The sequence below is a fragment of the Aquila chrysaetos genome, chromosome 1, assembly GCF_900496995.4.
Source record: "Aquila chrysaetos chrysaetos chromosome 1, bAquChr1.4, whole genome shotgun sequence".
In the NCBI taxonomy this organism is placed as follows: Eukaryota; Metazoa; Chordata; class Aves; order Accipitriformes; family Accipitridae; genus Aquila; species Aquila chrysaetos.
The window spans coordinates 65,316,895-65,336,988 of NC_044004.1; the positions used below are offsets into that span (position 1 = coordinate 65,316,895).

General features: G+C 42.4%; 1 protein-coding gene across 7 annotated transcripts in view; it reads left to right on the forward strand.

Moving 5' to 3' along the window:
• The window catches only part of AFF1 (AF4/FMR2 family member 1), a 124,665-nt gene that overhangs the window by 14,917 nt on the left and 89,654 nt on the right, over positions 1-20,094 (forward strand). Inside the window, exon 1 of one of the 7 annotated variants that reach the window (XM_030025847.2) lies at positions 5,896-6,164. The exons of the other annotated variants lie outside the window; for them this stretch is intronic. Within the exon in view, the coding sequence (XP_029881707.1) occupies positions 6,148-6,164 (17 nt within the window). The 5' untranslated portion in view covers positions 5,896-6,147. Of the gene's footprint in view, positions 1-5,895; positions 6,165-20,094 lie in introns of those variants that run through there. 7 annotated transcript variants of the gene reach the window in all.

Sequence of the window (20,094 nt, forward strand, 5' to 3'; positions counted from 1 at the left end):
CAAAAGTGACCGAATACCATAGAGTCATGGAAGAGACGGGAGGACATGTAAGGGGAGTGGGTGGTGTTTTCTGATCTTTTCTTACCTTTGTTTCCACCTCACAAATTCTTTCCAACAGTGGAAGTGCTTATATGACCTAGACAACCTCCTCCTCCTGCCCAATTTAAGCATTCCTAAAACAGACTAAAACCTACATATATTGCATAAGTATATACACATACACTAGGGGTTTCTTGATTGTTTTCACTATGTTCTCCCCTTCTCACATCCTAGGGAAGAGGTGGCAGTGATCTCTTACTGCTTATTGATCCTGAAACTATCAAATAAAAATTTAATTGCACTCAGTATCATATTCAAAATGCTGGCTTCTCCCATGACTACATGATTGTGTATGCAGTGAAATATCTTATTAAAGCTTTCAGTCATTAAGAGAATGTGTGTTTAAACCTCAGAGCACATAGCAAATGCAAGACTGCTGTGTACATCAAGTGTGTGTGTAGATATATACAACGTTGGCTTACTGTATTTCACTGCATAGACGTTTAAATGCCATGATATTAGATGGTGTATGTATGTCCACATCTAGCAATGGAACCTGCTACCAGCCAGAATAAGACAAATCATATTCCTTAAAATTTCCTAACCAGTGTATCTGTGCAGCCTTACAGACAAAAGCTTTGTTTACTATTGGAGGCAAAGAAGAAGTCCAGAAGTATATAATCTTTAAAGTTTTCTTGAATAGAGAGCAGGTTCCAGCCTGGTTAAGTACCGGCAAAGGGTTGAAGATATCCCATACTGCTCTGTTAATCTCTTCATACTGGACTGAAGCATCCAGCTGTGTCTTCAGAAAGTTTGAAACTGATCTCATGGAAAGGAAACTGACCCTCTCATTTAATGATTTTTCCAGATGTGTAACATCTGGAAATGTACTCTGGACTGCAGGCCCTGGTCCAAATTAATTTCTAGTCAAGCAGAAGATTTGACATGTGGTCAAAGTCTTGATATTTACCTAAGTGCTTTGGGAGCCTAGAGTACTTAGCATTCCCTTCACCTGGGGAGGTGGAGTGGAATTAGTTGAAGTGCAGGTTTTGGAGAGAGAAATGCTGAATATCATCTCTGTCACAGGATTTCTGCAGGGTAGACATGAAGAAATTTGATTGCCTTCTTTGTGCATACGCTTATCCATCTATACAATGTGAATATTTTGTGATGTTTAGCAATATTTTGTAGCAGCTTTGATTCAAGTGCAAAATCTCTTCTAACATATAGAAAATAGTTACAGCCTGTGTGTTTGAGTAGCCATGGTAAAAAACAGTTAGCAGATTCTTGGGGAAGTGTGGATTCCACAGGTCTTAGCAAGATGTGGGAACTGTGGGGTAGCCAAAAGTGTCATTCCCCATGTTGGTATTTTGCATTTGCAGCGCTGGATGTGCACAGTGTTCAACTAAGTACAGCAGTGCATTTTTGTTTCTTTGCTTAAACAGCAGAATGGTATGTTGGAGGAACCTTAAATTTGCTAGCTTGGTAAAGCTTTCTTCCTGTCAATCAATAGCTTCCAAATCTTCAAAAGTACTGTAATGGTCTAGATAGATACAGGGGAAAAAAAACCCCAAACTTGATGATGAAATTTTGAGATAGAGGCATAGATTTCAACTTGTTTCCTTTCTCTGCACAGTATCCTTTCTTTCAAAAAGGAGAGTTTTGTTATTGTTTGCATGAAAGGTATACATGAAGAAGACTAAATGAATTCTAAATTACTTAAAAAAGTAGATAGTCTTAAATAATTAAATGCTTCCCTTTTTCCTTGCTTTCTAATCTCTTCAGCTGAAATGGCAGAAGATAATTACATATATAACTCTCCAGGGCAAATAGGATCTTTGCGTTTGTTTGGAAAACCCCTCCAAAGTGTTGCTGGATGTGCAGTTTTGGTGCTGGTATTAGTATGTTTAATTACCAGTGCTTTTGATTATACTTAGTAAGAACTTTCTAGCAGCAGTTAAATATATTCTCTTCTCTGAAGCTGTCAGGCTCTCAGCATTATTATTATTTTCCACAGCTTTTCATAGGGGGAAGAATCAAGTTCCTTCAAGTGACGTGTGAGCTTGAAAGAGGATGTGGGACTTTTTTTTTTTTTTTTTTTAAGTTATGATTTCAAATGCTATCATTAAGCCCTAAGAAGAAAAGCAGCATGTGTTTTGAAAGCTGCAGTTACTCTTACCTTCTTGTTGGTGACATACATTGCACTGAATCCCAGACTTTGCTATGTAAGGCAGACTATGTGTCGTGGTGAAGAAGATGAACAGGAGCCATCAGCGTGCCCTTGTAGAAAACTACTGCCTGGACTGCCTTAGCAGGAGGGTGGCTGGCAGGATGAGGGAAAGGATTCCTCCCCTCTGTCCAATGCTGGGGAGACCATGCTCCCTAGTAGAGGAAGGACACTGAGATGTTACAGAAAACGCAGTGCAGAGCTACCGGGACAGCCGGGCTGGAGTGCACAAAGTGCAGGAGAGGCCAAGACAGCTGGGTTTGTTTTCCTGGGCAAGAGAAGGATGAAGGGGTGTTTATTCCTGTCTGTTGCTATCCGGTGGGGGTAGAGAGCAGGCAGGAGCAGAGTTCTCCCAGACGTGAACAGTGAAAGGATGGGAGGCAACAGGTGCATTTTGAAACACAAGAAATTACAATTAGATAGTAAGAGCAGGGGCTAGAGAGATTGTAGGATATCCAGCCTCAGTGCAACTTGATAAAAGTTGGTTGTGCTTTGAGGGCAGAAGTTGGATTAACTGATGTCTGGATATCCCAGGCACCTAAATTATTCTGTCATTCTGTCTTGCAAAATAAAAAAATGGAAAAAACCCCCCAAACTTTTAAAGACCTGTTGTCAATTTATATTTTGTTCACATTAAACCTTTTGAAACATGTATTTAAGAAGCCTCAGTTTCTTGCGCCCTCAAGTGACAGCCTGGCTATCCTCAGTCTCTCTTCCTTCTCTCATCCCTAACTCGACAAAATGTGACAGGTGATAAGGAGAGACCAGCAATGGTCCAAGGACTGGGGTACTCACCTGGGATGTGAAACTTTTTTTTTTAAGGTTGGGGAGAGGGGAGATGTTTCACCTGAGAAGAGTTAGGTATTTGTGAATCCAGCTCTAGCAGTGGTAGCCCCGACAGCAGTGTTTTTTTTTTTTTCTTGACTGTAAAGTGCTGAAACTCTCCTGCTTAAGCTGCTCTCCTAATGGCAAAGGCTTGCACATCGTGTATCTGCATAGCATTCCTGCCTCGCTGTTGCTTTCTTTGTTCATTTGGCCCTTTCCTAGTGGAAAAGGGGCATGAGGGTAAGGTGCGTTTCCTTCGGGTTGTGTCTTACCTGAAAATGATAAAAATCCCCCGATGAGAAAATCAATGAGTTCAGCTTCAACAAAATAAAAACACTTACAAGATGCAAAAAGCCCCCTCCAGGTTACAATACAGTTGAAGGCAACAGGAAGAGGATGTAGACAGGAATTTTCTAGCTTGTTTTTCTGTAGTACCTCGCAGAAGTGTTTTAATTCATACAATACTGAATATCAGAATGGCAAACTCCAGACCAGGAGTTTAGATGATTGGAGTGATTCTTCAAATAAAGCCAAGGGGAAAAAAAGACAAAACTATCATTTTTACCATGTGGGGTAAATTACATATTACAAACCTGGCTGAAAGGTCTTGTGGTCACCAGTATCAAGTTATCAGAGCTAAGAGCCTTAATTAGTCTTCTAGGGAAAAGAGAGATGCTGTGCTTCCTTCTTGACAGAGCTCTAATATTTCTATAGTGTTATGAATTTATAAAATGCTGCAAAATAAGAAGTATTAGCTACCAACGTTAGCAACTCTAATACTGGTAGTTAGTTTGCCTCTTTGAAGACCCCTGCTGCAATCTGGGATGCTTGTCTTCCGTTCTAGGCTTTGCTGTTGGCCAGCTGGGTGATGCTGGGCACGTCATGGCACCTGTCTTTTGTACCCTGTTCATAACCTGATGAGATTGATATTGGTCTCTTTGGAGATGCCCTTATTAAAAAGTGTTGTATGAGGTTTTCATGTTAATCTTGTTACCTCCACACCACAGGTCATATACAGTAATCATCTCTTGCTGCCTTCTGTACTATCTCATTTACATATGAAATTTGCACTAAATAGCTACTTCTGCAAGCTTAGTTTTAAGTTTAAAAAAATGTGTATGCGAGTGTTTGTGTAAATTTAAAACGTATGCTTTGCTGGGAGTTAGGGGGTTTGTGTTACAGTTACTCTTCCTAGTGAGGGGTGTCTGCTGCTTGGATAACTTATTATTTTGTCCAGCCCTCATGGGCTTGCTTATTTGTTAATTGCTGTGAAATTGTCATCTTGTCTTCAGAGATGATAGTGGTTTTAGTGGCACTTTTAGGACTTCAAACAATTTCACAAAATGCTGGGTGTGGATTTTGTTTTCGTTTGTTTGGGTTGGTTTTTGAGGGTGGGTTTTTGGAGTTCATAATAGACATTGTCTATTATCAAGGTGACACCTCAAATCCCCAGTCACTTATGAGCAGTTGAGTCCGTGATTATCTGACATAACAGTGGTATTATCTGCTTAGTTTATAATCAGAGCCACTTGTTTTGCAGTTTTCTATTTACAATCTTTCCTTTTTGGGCAAAGACAAGGAATGGGAAAAACCCAAACATTTTTCAATAATTTTTATATTTTTAAACTATGTACTTAAAATTATATGCTTGTAGAAGCTTTATATAAATGGCCTTTTAGAATTATATTATTTTCCATGAACGGGGTATAAACTCTTTTCCTGGTACCTGCTGAGTACTTTGATGCAAGTTGTGCTTTAAAACAGAAAATTAGGAGGAATGTAATGTTGCAGTGTTGGTAGGAATCTTAGCTATATATAGTCTGCTGAGAAAAGGTGAAGGGATCTTGGATAAATGTTTTTGCCTGCTGAATGCTTGGTTAATTACTGGTTGAAAGGAGTCGCAGTAGTTTTGTTTTTATAATTGTGCCAAGAACACCCAGAGCAAAGGACAGGTATTGCTGCTTTCTGAGCAAGTCTACAAACCACGGTCAGGACTAGAGCCCAGAAAAAATTGCGTAACAGATTCCCCCCCCCCCCGCCCAGTTTCTCAGCCTGCAATTTCAAGTACGGGCACCCGCAAGTTTAGTAGTATACTCAGGTTTTCGTTTGCTCCATCTGTGTGGCCAGATGGGGTTCACGTTTACATCTAGGTTCTATGTCTGGCTTTGAAAATTTTGGAAACTGTGTGAGCCACATTCTCTCGTCTCTCTACAAAAACAAAGAACCCCCCGCCAGCCCCTGGGGCGCGGCAAGTGGCAGGAGCTGGTACGCGGAGTAGCCTCCGCTGCCACCCCATCTCCCGGTTTCTGACGCGTGCTCTTTTTCTCTAGCTTTGTCCTCCCCAAGGCCCCCCCAAGCCCCGGCAGCGCCTCCGGAGAGGGACGCGGGTTGCGGAGGCCTGCGCTCGCGCTCCGGGGGTGGCGGGGCGCTGGCCCGGGCCCGGTCTCGGTGTCGGGCAGGGACCACCCCACCACCGCGGGACCGCACCGCGCCGACCCAACCCTTCAGTTCTCCTGCCCTGACAGAGCGGCATGTCCATTTAAGGAGGTTGGGTCGTACCATGAAAACCTTGCTAAAAAGGGGTAGCTGTGCACACTGCGGGCGCCTGGGCTGCGTGAGCCCCTGCGAGGCCCGCTGGCCAAAAAGCAGCAGAGGAAGAAAAGAGCAGCCGGCGGCGTGCGGCGCTGACGCTCGCAAGCTGCGAGCCAGCCCTTGGCTTTTCAGCGGCTCTGTGTGCCCCCCCCCCCCCCCCGCCAGCTGAAAGTGCGAGGGCCGCATCGCCCTCCCTGCCGGCCGGGAATGCATCGAGCCGGGGGAGGGCCCGAGTGCCCGGATGTCGATCAAAATGAGTGTAATCCAACCCTGCGCTAGCCAGCCCGGGCTCGGGAAACTGGGGCTCCGGGAGCGAGGGGCGCAGTGACATTTTAGAGGGGAACCGGGGAGCGGGCAGGAAGGCAGCCGGCAAATGGAAGAGAAGATTTTGACAGGGGGGTAGAGCCTGGACAGCTGGGGAAAGAGCTCATGGATAGAGGACGCTTGGCAGTATAAACTTCACGATGGCTGCCCAGTCGAGGTATGGCATTAAATAACTTTTATCGCTGTTGGTGGATTTCACTGAGGGCTTTTCATAGCCCGGTGTTGTTAATGATGCTCTCGTTCGTTTTCAGACACGGTTTGCTGTTGATTTTCACACGGTGCTTCACAGAGATGTGTGTAGAGAAACGTCCTGGATAGATTTTGTTCATGTATTTTGTTCACTGAAGTGTCCACTACCTCCTCTCAGCATAAACTTTCTTTTAACAGGAAAACAAAGTCTCAATTCCTCCCTGTCAAATCTCTCCCTATCCAACAAGTTAATAGCTCTTTGAAGCTGATTTTCTTCTCCCTTGTGGACTTGTCTATTATTTGTTTGTTTTTTTTTTCCCCTGTAACCAGCCTAGTGTAAACAGGTTTCTGTGATTGATCACAGCAATATTTTAAAAGGTAAATGGTTTATATTTGGTTGCATTGGAGAGCTGGCTGTATAAAATGGAAGCAGGTTGTGTCTGCTTGTGTGCAAATCTGCTGGATAGGTGGGAGGGTAGAAAATGGTTGTAGAGTATGAAAAAGAATGATCCAATGTAGTTGCTGTCAGGCAGCAAAATTCAAGCAAATATACCAATCTTGTTAAATACTTTTCAACAAACTGTGTTTTTAAAGAAACAACTTCTTGCCTGCTCTCGGGGGGCATCCTGTCTAAAGTAAATTTCACACTCAGCGTGGGGGAGGCAGCTTTTCTTAAGTCACAGTACTTGATGAAGCAGTACTATTTAAGGTACCTGTTAAAGGCCTTTTAGCTTTTACGATACTTTAATGGGCATTTCAGAAATGCTGAAGAGAGAAATTCCTTTCTTTTTTGCTCTTTAGTCCCATACCAAACAGTCACCCTGCTCCCCTTTTTCCTCCAGGCAGAGAGAAAAAAAAATTAAAATGGTGGCATATCCTACACAGAAGTTTGGCACTTGCAGTGTATTCTCACAGTGGTGCTTTTCTGCAGGTTTGAAGCCATGAGCTGGCTTTAAATTACAAACTGCAAATGACAGAGCCCTGAGGTTTGGGGAGGAAGGACGGGAAGATTGATTGCTTCGTGAACAGCTGAACTCTTCTGTAGCTCTGACTGCCTGCTCTCTCTGTGTGTGGGAAGACTGGGAGTACTTAACAAAGAGGCAAAGGTTTAATTTTTCAGCATCTTTTTTTCCTTCGTATGATCACTTATTTGCATGATTTACTGGCCTGCATTACCAGTGCATTGCTTTAATAGGTCTGCACACTAAGAGAGGATACAGCATAAATCTTAGTGCTGCTGGCTGGCCTTGAAGCTTGGCTTGGCTCCAAGGCCAGGGACGTGCTTGATGTCTCAGAGGTTGCACAGCCATTTTCTTGGGTGGCAGGAGAGCACATGGAAGTCAGATCCCAGCAGTAGCCCCCAGCCTCGGCAAACTGGCTGAGAAAGGGCAAGGCTGGCACTGGGGTCAGCAGCCCACATCCCTAACCTGTAAGGTGGATGGTGCAGAGAATAAAGTTTTATACACTGAGTGGTTCAAACTGAAAGTGAGGAAAATGGACCAAGGGCTGCATCCATGGGGCTGAGTCCTGTGGGGTAGGTGAAAGGACCGTGGCCCACACCTACTGTCTGAGACAGGCACAGAGACAAGATGTGCACCTGCCATTCTGTACCCTCCCTTCTCCTCTGTCGTATGCGTTGGCTTTTGCTTTTGTCAAGATGCTGTCAGGTGCTCAAGCTGTAAAACTGTGTCAGAGCATTTGAGCGTAGTGAGTAAGAAGATAACCTCTGTGTGCTTGAAGCTCAGTGTTAAAGTCTCTGATTATTGCTCATTTTAAGACATTTGAAAGAGAGTAGGAGTGAATAAGGGCAGCAGAAGTGAATCTCTTGCAGGAGAGGCTACATTTGCCAGAAAGCCTGGTGCTTGTGGCACAGGTCAGCAGGGGTATCCATCTCAGTCCAAGAGATTTGTAATTTGTGGATGCGTAGAAGCTTTTATTCAACAGTGAAGGATGAATTCATATTCACAATAATAATTGGAGTTATATACACTGTGTGGGACTGAGAGGCCACATGTGTCTAGAATTTGTTTGCCAAAACGTGTTGGAGGGTTTACTCTGCTAGGTAGCTGACAAAAGATGTGGGTGAGTTTTTTGTGTTCATTTCTCCTTTGTAAAAAATACAAACAAGTTCTGCAAGCTCAGTAAATTACTGATGAGGTGGTATGGTACAGAGCACTGTATGTAGCATTTTGGGTATCACTCTGTATGAGGCCTTCAGGCACTCCTCCATCTGCTTGGGTTTGCTATTTCTCACGTGCTGTATGTTTCAGCTAGTGAAAGGGATGTGACATTGGGGATGATGCTTGTTTGGTAATAAGAAAATCCTGCATCCTTTCTTGAGCTTCAGGGCTGTGATCTTGGACAGCTCGCCTAGCATTTGGGCTTCACTGTTTTGAAGGGTGAAAGGGTAAGGAAAACAAGGTGATAAAACATGCCTGTTGCTGCTCTTCAGCATTTTAAAAACTGTAATAGTGATGACAGAGAAACTGATGTGCTAATGGATGCCACAACATTTTTTAAAATAGTAAATCTTAAGAAATGATTATGTGGTGAGTTGGGTATGTTTTTGTTTCGACTGTTTGAGAATAATCAGTTTCTACCAGTAGCTGCTGTAAATAGCCTATATCTAGAGCCATTAGGTGGAGAAACGATGCTCCAGTTAGTGTTGTTTTGTGTATAATGTAGATTTTCTTTTTTTTTCAAGTTGCTAGCTGAGCTGTAGGTTTTCAGCTGTAGCTTTCTATGCACTCGCTTCTGGAATGCACGGATGATCTGATGCCTGTAGTGTCCCCAGGCAACAGGGCTTGTGTCAGGTGTTTATGGTATATTCAGGAGCGTGTGAGCAGAAGCAGAATCGATCTGAATGAGGACAAGTTTACTTTCTTGTTAAATGTGGTGTGATATTCATCACATGCTGTTTAGCTGCTCTGAGATACGGCAAGACCCCTAGGAGGTGTGTGGGACTGACTGGCACCTGCGCTCACTACCAGCTACTACCAGTGGTCAGTGAGGCACGAGGATATGGCTCCTTAAGTGAGTGGCAGAGCCCATCTCTCTTTTGCTTCCTTCTTCGTTAAAATGTGTGCTCTACTGCAGCAATCGCAAGCGGAGGATCTTTAGGTGAACAGCTGCTTTTTTGAAGATGTAGGTTGTTTTTCTCAGGCTGGTTGGGATCATTTGAAATTATCTGTAGAGCCTGTTGGTTACACTTACTTTATTTAAAATTCGTGGATAAATAAATACTTTGTCATTATGGATGCTAAGAATTTCTAGTTGTCGTATAACTTGCCTTTTGAAGTGGTCATGATTAGCATGATTGCAGGTATGCAGAATGAGTGCAATTTCCTAATCTTTGTACATAGGTGAACACAGTAGCACAGTCTGAGCAACATGAAATCCAAGTGTTGTGCTGTCATCCCTGCTGGGCTCACCTTGCTCTTTCTCCGGAGTCAGCCCTGCAGGGAAGGGTAATGATGGACAGCAGTCTGGGAAGCCCTCTGTTTCCGGCCCTTAAAGCCAAGCATACCAGCTAAACCCAGAAGAGTCTTCAAATGAGGCCAAACCACTCATTTTGGTAGAAAAAGAAGGTGATGCTGTGCGGAAGTAAAATGTGGCCATATCCGCATTTAAAACATGGTAAATGCAGCAAGGCAGTTTCTTCTGAAGGGAATAACGCTGAGGCTTTTCCCCGAGGAGAAGCTATGTTGAATGATGCAGCTTGATTTTGTTCCATGTCATTTCACAGCTTTCCAGGCCAGATCTGAAGACATGTTTCATAACTTGTTTGTTTCGTGGGTCCTGTTGGTACAGGCAAATGCCGGTATTGGTGACGCTGCATTCCAGTCAGCTGATCTTGGTGAAGAAGGGGTGAAGCAATGTCTTGTTGGAGTTTACCTGTCTATTGAAAGCTAAAACATCCTGTGGACCCCCGTCAGTTTTGCTAATACACTGCTACTAGCCCTGCCTGTAGAAATACAACACTATTTTCTCCAGAACAAAATGCCTAGCTGATCTACAGCATGTTTTGCGGGCTGCTAGGGATTTTCAGTTCACAGTTCCTTATTTCCTGGACTTTCTGAACCTGGAGTCTGTTGCTTTGGAGCAGGCCTGCAGCTGAAGCTCCCCCACAGAGAAGAGATGCTCACAGGGAAGTGGATTTTTCAAGTAGGTTTGTTGGTTTTTGGTTTTGTGTGGTGGTTTTTTGTTACTTTGGGGGTTGTTCTTGTTTGTTTTTTTTTTTTTTCCAGTGGGGGTTTCAAGTTGTTATAGGCCTTTGAAAACTTTGAAATACAATTGTCATGGTATACATGAGATGGTATAGAAGGGAATGTTTCTTTAGATCACGTAATTTTACTGGGTCTGAATCTGCATTGTAGAGAAAGGCATGTTCTCACTGCTTTTTATGAGAAAATCATTTGCTAGTTCAACTGTAAGATGCAGTCCAAGTAGCAGGAAACAAGCTTTTAATGAACTGCATAAATTCTCCTCATCACTTTCCTTCTAAGCGTAGGCATAGTGAATGACAGCACATAGCTTTTAAATGCTTTTAAAATATAATAGAAAAGCTGTCTCAGTAGTACATACGGATGCTATGAAGACATTGTTCTTCATGAGGTGGACTACGGTGAAGTGAGGAAGAGTTCTCCACTGAGTGCAGGGTGTCTTCCTAAGGCCTGGATCAGGCATAGGGTGGTCAGGAGTGCAGAGGCTGGTTTAGTGCCTAGCTCGCGAGCAACATGGCGAAAGAGTTACTTTAATGTAGAGATGCCCAAGCCTCGAAAAAAAAAAAGGGGGGAAGTATTCATCCTGACTCATCCTGTTCAGGCTTGAACACAGCGTGGAGATTTTTTCCCCTGTGGTATGTTATAGTGAAAAAAGTACTGGCTATGTTATGTTTTGCAATTTTGGCTGCTGCAGTTCATCTGTGTCCATGATAAAAATGAGAAGACACACGTAGCACTGGCTGGGGTGGAGCAACTGGCTGGGGCAGATACTGCTCCAAAATGCAGTGTTATCATAGGTGGATTAGGATAGAGCTGCATTGTTCCAGCAGAATGCTTTTATGGGGAACAAGCAAGAGCTACTGCATGTGCTATGAGCAGATTTTCCACAGTTGCATATTCACAGACAATTTGGGGAAGAGAAGTTGCATTCTAGTTCTGTACAGAATCAAGCAGCTTTGGAAAGTGGTGAGGGGCAGAATCCTTCCTGCCTGTCTTTCCTCTTGGCTGTGATGGCTGCTTTGTGCAGAGCTAGCCCCCAGCTGTCTTGTACGCTGCTGAGGTGCAGAAATTGTTGATCGCCTTATTTTACTGTACAGGTTTTAAAAAGTGCATTTCTCTTGCTGCCTTATTCTTGTAGGGGTAGGGAGAGGTGGCAGGGAGGGAGAAAAAGCAGGTCTGTGGGCACAAAACTGCATTTGGGAAGGTGCTCTGCTAATGTTAATGCTGTTTTCAGCATTGTCAAGCCGAGGTGTCTAGGAAGGTTTGAATAGGCAACCTTCATCATAGGTACCATATGCTTCATGAAGAGGTTTGTCTTCTGGGTTAGTTTAGGCTTAGATATTGTTTAGTGTGTAGAGTTGTCATCTTCAGTTGAACTGAGTATTTATTGTATCAGTGACCTAAAGTTTTCCTTTGGTAGTGTTTTTGCAATGCTACCCATCAGGTTAAGACAAAATAATGTCCCGGCTTTAATTTTTAGAGAAGGTTCAACAGGCAAACTGTTAACGTTTAACCTCAGAGACGACAGTAGAACTCATTCTCAGAACTGTAAAAAATGTGGGTTTCATTTTTGTACTTGTAAAAAAAAAAAAAAAAAAGCTACGAAAAACCACAACCAAAAATGCAACAAAGAACAATAAACAAAACCACCCCTACCCCCAATTCACCAAAACCTAAGCAAGAAGAGCACAGCAGATGCCCTTTTTAAAAAGAAACAGAAGAGCAAACGCATAAGCATATGTATTTTTATTCTATACATGTTTTGCTTGGAATACCATATACTGTGTAATCTATAAGCAGCAAATGATGTATTTATCGATGTATGAACATCTCCTTCATGGCACAGTAGCATTTAGCAGCTGGTATGTGTATGTGAGGTGTGCGAGAGAGCATGAGTGCATGTGCCTCTTCCCTGACCTGAGTTATGGGCATTACAGTTCGAAATACGGGTATCTGCTAGCATCTGAAATTGAAAGGAGTTATTAAAATGTGTAGCAATAAAGGGATATTTACATTTTTGGGGAGTTGTAGACGTATTGTAAGAAATTGCTTTCAGTGTTCTTATGCTACTGCAGTTTGTTAGATTGTGCTTAAAAAAATATTATCAAGATAATTAATCTTTGCAAGCACAGCTTAGAAACTCTCCCTCATAACTGGTCTGCATCTATTTCTCAAGAATCCTCTCCCCCCACTAGGCTGTTTTGGAAAAATCATCCTAATTTGAAGACAGGGAATATGCTGGCAGTTTAGAAGTGCTTTGGTGAAATCCTTCTCTCTTTTCCCTGTCCCCACAGCCCTCGGAAGAGCAAGCTGTTCTAGTAAAAGTTGTTTTCCTGGTGCCAGTAAGCCTGTGGTTCTGCTGAGAGCAGGCTGTCAGTCTAGGGACCTATTTCTTAATACCTTTGCTAAAATAACGTCTACTAACAGAAAGATAGCATGGGCTACCCATGCTGCAGAGCCCAGAGGTTTGCTTGGGGTTTTTTTGCTTGGCTTTTTTTTTTTTTTTTTTTGACTCCCTTAGTGTTGCCATTACCTAGAGGCTCCCCTGGTGGCTACCATGTCTGTCTGTCTGTCTGTCACTGCAGCTTCAAGGTCTTGTTTATTGTGAAAAGTTTTGCTGGCATAGCTAAAAGTACAGGCAACAAATATACTGCAGAGGTGAGATAACTGTGTTGGCCAAAGATTAGTGTAAACTCCATGATGCTGGTGAATAAGGCTGCTTTTTCTGGCATACAGCTTCTAGGGGTTGGGTATGGGATCGTGGATGTAAGCTGTGTTGGCTAAAGAGCTCTTCTGGACCACTGCGTCTCCCTTCTTTGCTGAGACCCTGCACACCCCTTGCAGCGGGATAGTCTGCTTTGTCCAGCAGTTAACTCTTAATTGGTGAAAGAAAACACCCATCTGTCCAGTGGGATCATGATCTTTCCTGTACTCCAGCCTGAAAGGCTTGATTCAATTTTACTGAAATGTTACACCCGCCTTTTAAGTTTTTAAAGTTACTTCTAGAATTGTCTATCTATATACATTTAAAAAAGCACTGAACCCCCTGTGGTTTACATAGAAAAATGAAGATGCCTCGTGTAAATCACTGGGTTTATAGTATGCACCTCTTTTGGAGAAACTCGTTTTTTCTATTACTAGTGCAATGTAGTCTGACACGAGGAATGCAGTTACTTCTCTGTTCCTGCTAGGTGTCCTTTTGCAAAAATAATTGTACAACTACTCTTCCTTTTTTTTTTTTTTTTTTTTCCCAACTGTTGTGTTGAGTCTTCAGTGTGTGAGTGAGGTGATTGCATTTGGTTCTGGTACTTGTTTTGGGGAGGAAACGGGGAGAATGGAAAGCAGTCATTAGAAATAACGTGGTGATACTTGAGAATTCATACCATGTCTCTTGTGGTTCTTGTCCTAAACTGTGATTACTGCCTGAGTTAGCACATGAGAAATAAAACTCATCGCCCTTCTCAGAGAAGGCTGTTTTGGGGCCTGCCTTCACCAGTGTGATACCCATTTGTGGTTAGTCTGTTTGCTATTTTCTCACTCGTGCCTCTCTATAGTATTTGCTACTGGAAAGCCGAGCCCACTTGTAAACTCTTCATTTGCAGCCTGGCTTGCAGTTAATTCTCAGTCTGCGCTGCAGGGTGATCTTGGCTGATGGACACCCAGATTTGAGGTACGTCCCAGGCTGGAGAGTGATGCTTTCCCCATGGGTGTCTCTTTTGTGGGCTGATATGAAACTTATGGCAGTACTCGAAGCAGTGCTTCTCCCTTCGAAAATAGTTATCAAGTTTTAAAGCTTTAAGAATGTCAATTCAGAAGCATGTGGCGTTTATATGGTTTTTTTTCCTGTGTCTGTGAGTATGTTTTATGCACATTTATTTTTGAAAGCTCATGATTTTCAACTTGTTTAGATGCTCTGTGTCTCAGAAATGTTTAGATATATGAAGTTTTAGGTTTGATTTTGGGTTTATGATTTATTTAACACATGATATTCTATAACTTTCATTCTGGAAACAAGATGAACGAGAAAATATTTAAAGGGAATGTGATCACTTTGCTGAAGTTTTGGAACACCATTAACGATCTTTATCTGTTTGCAGACCCCTGTCCATTTTACATGGGCTGGCTTCAGCAAACTAATAATAGGCTTTCTTTGCTTAGCTAGTGTTTGTGACCCTCCTAAGAGGAAATGCCTGTTTTGTGTAATGGACTACAGGAGTAAAAAACCTACTAGTCTAGAGCTTAAGAAAATTCTGTGTAACTGCCCAAATCAGGGAGAGACAGAAAAATAGGTAGAATTGTGTTCTGTTCTTTAAGAAAGTCTGATCTGCTTTTAGAAACACTGTAATAATGAGATCTGGTATTCAGAGACAGGGGGGATTTTTCCCATTGCATTCTGCATGAAAAGTAGTTGACTCATACACTGAGGCATTAAAAATAATAGACCAAAAAAAAAAAAAAACCTTCCGAAATTGACTAACTTGGAAAAATTCAGTAACTCAGTGTATCACCCTTGAAAAAAGATGTTTGGTCATTTAGTGAATTAAGTGCCACAAAGCTTTCCCTTGCAGTTCTCTATTTATTTGTAACAAAAATGGCACCAGTATTGCCAGCCTTTTCTGTTAAAAGCATATGCTGATAAAGGAATACCTTTATGGTATGGCTTTTGTTCTTCTAGGTATAGGGAATTTTTAATGTCATCAAGCTATTGCAACAAAAATGATGTGATATATGAAGGAGCTGGCAGAAATTCTTCCCTGCTGGGAAAACCCAGAGTTAGTAAGTTAGGTGGTACAATGTAATCAAGTAAGAGCAAGTAAGAAAGCTGAAAGAGAACATGGTTAACACTAATAATGATGTAAAGAGGTGCCATCTAACTGTAACAGATGTTAGAGTGTTTTTTCCATAAGTTACCTATGGAAAAAAACCTTATTTTTAGCATATCATTCAGCAAGTTTCATTTTGGGGGAGAAAAGCTTTTACTTTGTAGACTTTCTTAGCAGGATACCCGTGTTTGTATTGAGCAGTTTTGTAGCTTACTAGGGAACCATTAATAACAACAGCTGAAGGGAAAGTTACTAGCTTAAATGAATCTCTCACAAAAATTAATATCTCTGAGTAAAAAGGTGTGCTTAAGGTTTGGTTGTGAATAGCTATACGTTTTATCTACAGACTGCAGCTTTTTCTGCAAGAATAAACCACGCTGGAAACTCATTTTTTATCAAAGGCTTTCTGTGCAGATACATGGAATTGTGCCTACAAGGCAGCCTAGCCAGTTTGCAATGCAGAATTTAACTTGGGAATGGAGAAGAAAAAAAGTTAACAACTTTATTTTGAACAAAGGCTAGACTTTCCCTTTGAAGATGCCCTTAACTTTTTGTTGATGTTGTTCCCTTCTCCTTCCAGACCAGCTTCAAACTCTTGGTGAGTAAATGGGATGACCTCAACCTTGGTTCCGAGCAAGCCAAAATGAGACAGCCCCAAGCTGGAATTTCTGTACCTACCTTAGCATGTTGCTGAGCATAGCATAGTGCTGTTGCTCAGTGCTGCAGTGCACAGGCAGTGCAACTCTGCACAAGTAGGACCACAGCTAATTAAACTGGATGGATGAAATTGTCAGTCTGCAGAAATGATAACACTAAAACTTGGCTCCCAAGCTGGTTCTTGCTGCTCCTTAAATATGTGAGTCAGTCTGGTTGCTAATGATTTGGAAAGTGTGTTTTCTTTCCAGGTCAGTTAAGTAAACTGAATGAACTGACCTACAGTAGATAGGTTTCTCTCATTACACATCCCTTTTTCATACGTCTTTGGAGGGACAGACTGAATTTACATGCAGGGAGCCTATTGCTGTTCCCTTCTCTTACAGTGTAGACAGCTGATGTAGTCTAGCACTGTGTTTCACAGCCAGAACCTTCTTTCTGTAATTCTTAAATTAATGAAAGTAGTTTGTAATTATAACATAATCTGATAATTGCAACCAAAAGCTTCTCAGGCTCTGTTTTGGCAGCTGTATTGGTGTGTGTTGATGTTGTTTCACTATTTTAACAGCTTGGGAAAGTATTTATCATGAAAACTTAGGAACTGTGCTATTGAAAAACAAAACACCCCAAAACAAAGAAGAAGAAAATGACACACAACGCCTGCCCCCCCTCGCCCCCCATCCTGTAATGCTTATACAGCCAGATGTGATCTAGGTTAATTTTTAAATCTGATGAACATTTAGTTGACATTCCATCCTTTGGGCTGACCCTTGTGTCGTTTTGTGGCCAAATACAGTTGTTTCAGTCCTTAGCCTAAGAACTGACTTGGTATCTGTGCTGTACTTAATTATAAAGAGACACATACGGAGCGCATGGTGTCTCAGTCAAGGGTCTCGCATTCAGTACCATTTCCACTCAGCTCCCCTCCCTTAAGAGTGCGTATTCCCATAGCTTTCTGATTTGGCAGTAATCATTTGTGCTAGCCAAAACAGCGGGGAGGGGAAGAAAAAGTCCTTTTTTCATCTATAGCAAAAGAAAAACTCAAAAGCCGTGTTTAAAAATATTCCCCTCCTTGAAAAAGTCTGATAGAAATGCTGTATAAAGAGGGTATTGTGAAGAAAACTCTTTTATTTCTGTGTCCCAACCCCATCTTTTGCTTTTCTTTTGATGGATTTCTGTATTAGCCGTCCTTTCATTTTTTTTCTATGGGACATTGTTTTCTAGCTGTTAATTTGGTGGGCGAGGGGTGTCGTGCATGGGGCAGATGAAAAAGTATGCAACTTATGGACAGGGGAAATACTGGGAAAATTACTTCTTTACTTCCCTGTTCCTTTGTACATTGATTAAATATCAAGTTAATGGTTTCCTTTTTTAAAAATTGCTTCCTTGAAAATGGGCAATCCTCCTCCCTCTCAGCCTAATGAAGGAAATGTACAGATGATGTTGATATAAGCTATGTTTACTTGAGTGTAACAACTTTAAAGACTGTTTATGTACAGTAATCTGGCAAGCAAATAATGATTTGGTTTTGTTTGTTCAATATTTCTTTCTTTCCCCTAGAGAAGTCCCTGAACACACAGGAGCCAGAGTGTGAGGGCTGAAAAACCACTAGCAGTCACTGGAGTTAATATGATGCGTTTAAATGGTCTTTAATTAAGTCATGCAGTTTTCTTAGAAAGTCCTTGAACTATTCTTTTACCCCTTCCTTTTCTCTTTCCCTTTGGTGAGTAAGTGCAAATAAGATGGAGTGCAAGTGAGGTGCGGGCAGTGACTAGATACAGATCTTGGACCCTGCTGACAGGCAGCAAAGTCTCAATGGAAAATAGGAAACCAGAGGAGGGTTGAAATGGTTTGTGCGAGTTCAGCCTGCCAAGGGTGTGCTGGAAGCTGAGCCGGCGGTGAGAGGTGACGCGCCAGGGCTCAGCAGGGTGTACGTGCAAGGTGTTAGAGCTGCTGCTCTGAATTTCGTGGGTCCCTCTGGGTTTTTCTACGTCGGTCTTATTCAGGGCCAAATTGTAGCCTTCAGCATGTACACTCAGTTCCAGCTGATCTATTCCCCCTGCATCTTTTGAGAGGCTTAAACTGTATATTATAAGGCAATGAACTACTTTGGTGAAAGGAGGATTTTAGACTGGTATCTGGTTTTCTAGTTTCCTTTGGTTTTAAGCTTTCAAGTCCAATTCAAGAAAGCATTCCTGTTAAAGAGCCGTGCTTGAGTTTGTGCTCAGAATGAATTCTTGACCTCGAGCTTTTACGCAGAGGATGGTCTTTGCATGTGTGTGTGTATAAGGAGGTGCTCAAAATGGGTTCCTGATTCACAGCTTGAAACTGAGGAATGACTTCTACATGTGCGCATGACAGAGAGAAAAAGAGATATGGGAGAGGGGAGGGATATTAACCTTACCATTTCCTTTGTTCTTTCTTTGTTGTATTGCTACAAGCATCATATTTCTAAGCAGGGCTGTGTTAAGTGAAAAAATGTGGTGCTAAGGCACAATATGCTGGCCAGGAAGGATTCTGAGAGTTGTTCTGAGGACGGATAAAAGGAAAGTTTCAGGTGGACTAGGAAAATGCAGAAATAGCGACTCTCTCTGTTCTTTCCGTCCTCCCATTTTTCAAGTGGCTTCCGGAAATACTTATGCATAACAAGTTTGTTGTGCAAAACGTCTACTCTTTTGTGGTTGCATGTTTAGTAACTGTGACAACTAAGCAATTGAGTAAGGTGGAAAAGATATGGAATGTATTAGAAAGTGTGTGCTGAGATTTTAGGGAGATGTAGTTATCCTGTGCTTTAGAAAAAAAAAGTTATTCCAAATCCCTATGATCAGCTTGCATTTTCTTGAAAGTATCTAGCTTTCTACAGAAGACTTGGCTGGATGTTACTTGGGTTATTTGGGGTGTTAGCTGGTGTTGGAGTTGTTATTCATCGTGTTTGTGGATGCTTCATTAATGAATCTCTGGGACAGTGAGAGACTACAGAGAGATGAAGCAATCCAGAGGAAGCGCGTCCCCATGATGATGCAGGAAGCTGTCTGGTTGGAAGCAGGTTGTTCAAGAGGCCTACCACGCTTGACACTGGATGTAGCTCTAGACAGACAGGGTCAGGGCGCAAGGGAAAATGCAGCAACTGACATGGAAGAATTTAAAACCTTTTTCAGAAGTTTGACACAATAGTTACTGTAGGGCATCTGCTCGGTCCCATGGAGAGCAAAGCACAGACCTCCTGCCTCGTGCTCAGGGTGATGAGTAAGTGTCATTGGGAACATGTGTGGAAGGGCAGGGGATGAGGAACCCCAGGGAGAGGCAGTGCTGACTCATTCTCCTTCCAAACTGTCTGTCGCCACTGTGGCATTGAGGACAGGGGCTCTAAGAGGCTGTTGGTTGTTACCATGAAAATACTCAAAAGGGCAGGGCTCTGATGGGTTTTATCAGAGAAGGCAATGTATCGCTGGAAGACATCCTGAGTCGCCACTGAGTGGACAAAACGTTGCATATGCCTAGTGGAACTCCTCCTGTGTATTCCTGCAGCACTTCAGTGTAATTTTCCAGCCTTGGTTGCAAGCTTGGCACAAAATCACCACCATTATTGCCTGGGCAGACTTGACTTCCTTTGAGAGTGGTAGTTTCCCCAGACAAAAGGACAGCTGGTTGAGAACAGTCTTGGAAAGATACCAATCCCTTAGAAGGTTAAAACTGGAAACAAAGTGATAGAGTCTGGAAGCTGATGAAATAGAAGAGCTGTAATGTAATTAACAAGTATTTTGACTAGTTGCCTTTTACCAGTTGGCTGCCAGGTTTTGCTCCTTGAAGAAGGAAAGAAAAGTTGCCGTGATGTGACAGGGTGTTCTCATAGCTGAGACAGGCATATTTTTAATATGACTGAAGTTGAGCTTCCTCTCTAATTTCCATTTGCGGGAGTTGCATCTAACGTGTACTTCCTGCCAAGGTCCGAGGAAGAACATCTTCCTCGTTTGTCACAGCCTTTTTACTTTGCAAGGGCTTCACTGGTACTGATAGTTTCCAAGGGCTGAAACTTTGCGCACCTGGCAAAGCGGGGGCTTTCACCAGTAACCTCCAGTTTTCATGGGCTTAAAATGGATCATGCAGAGAGGGCAAGGACTTGGGAAAGAGCAGCAGAGCTATGCTGCAGAAAAAGAAGGAAGCAGAGAAAAAAAACCCCAAAACAAACCAACAAACG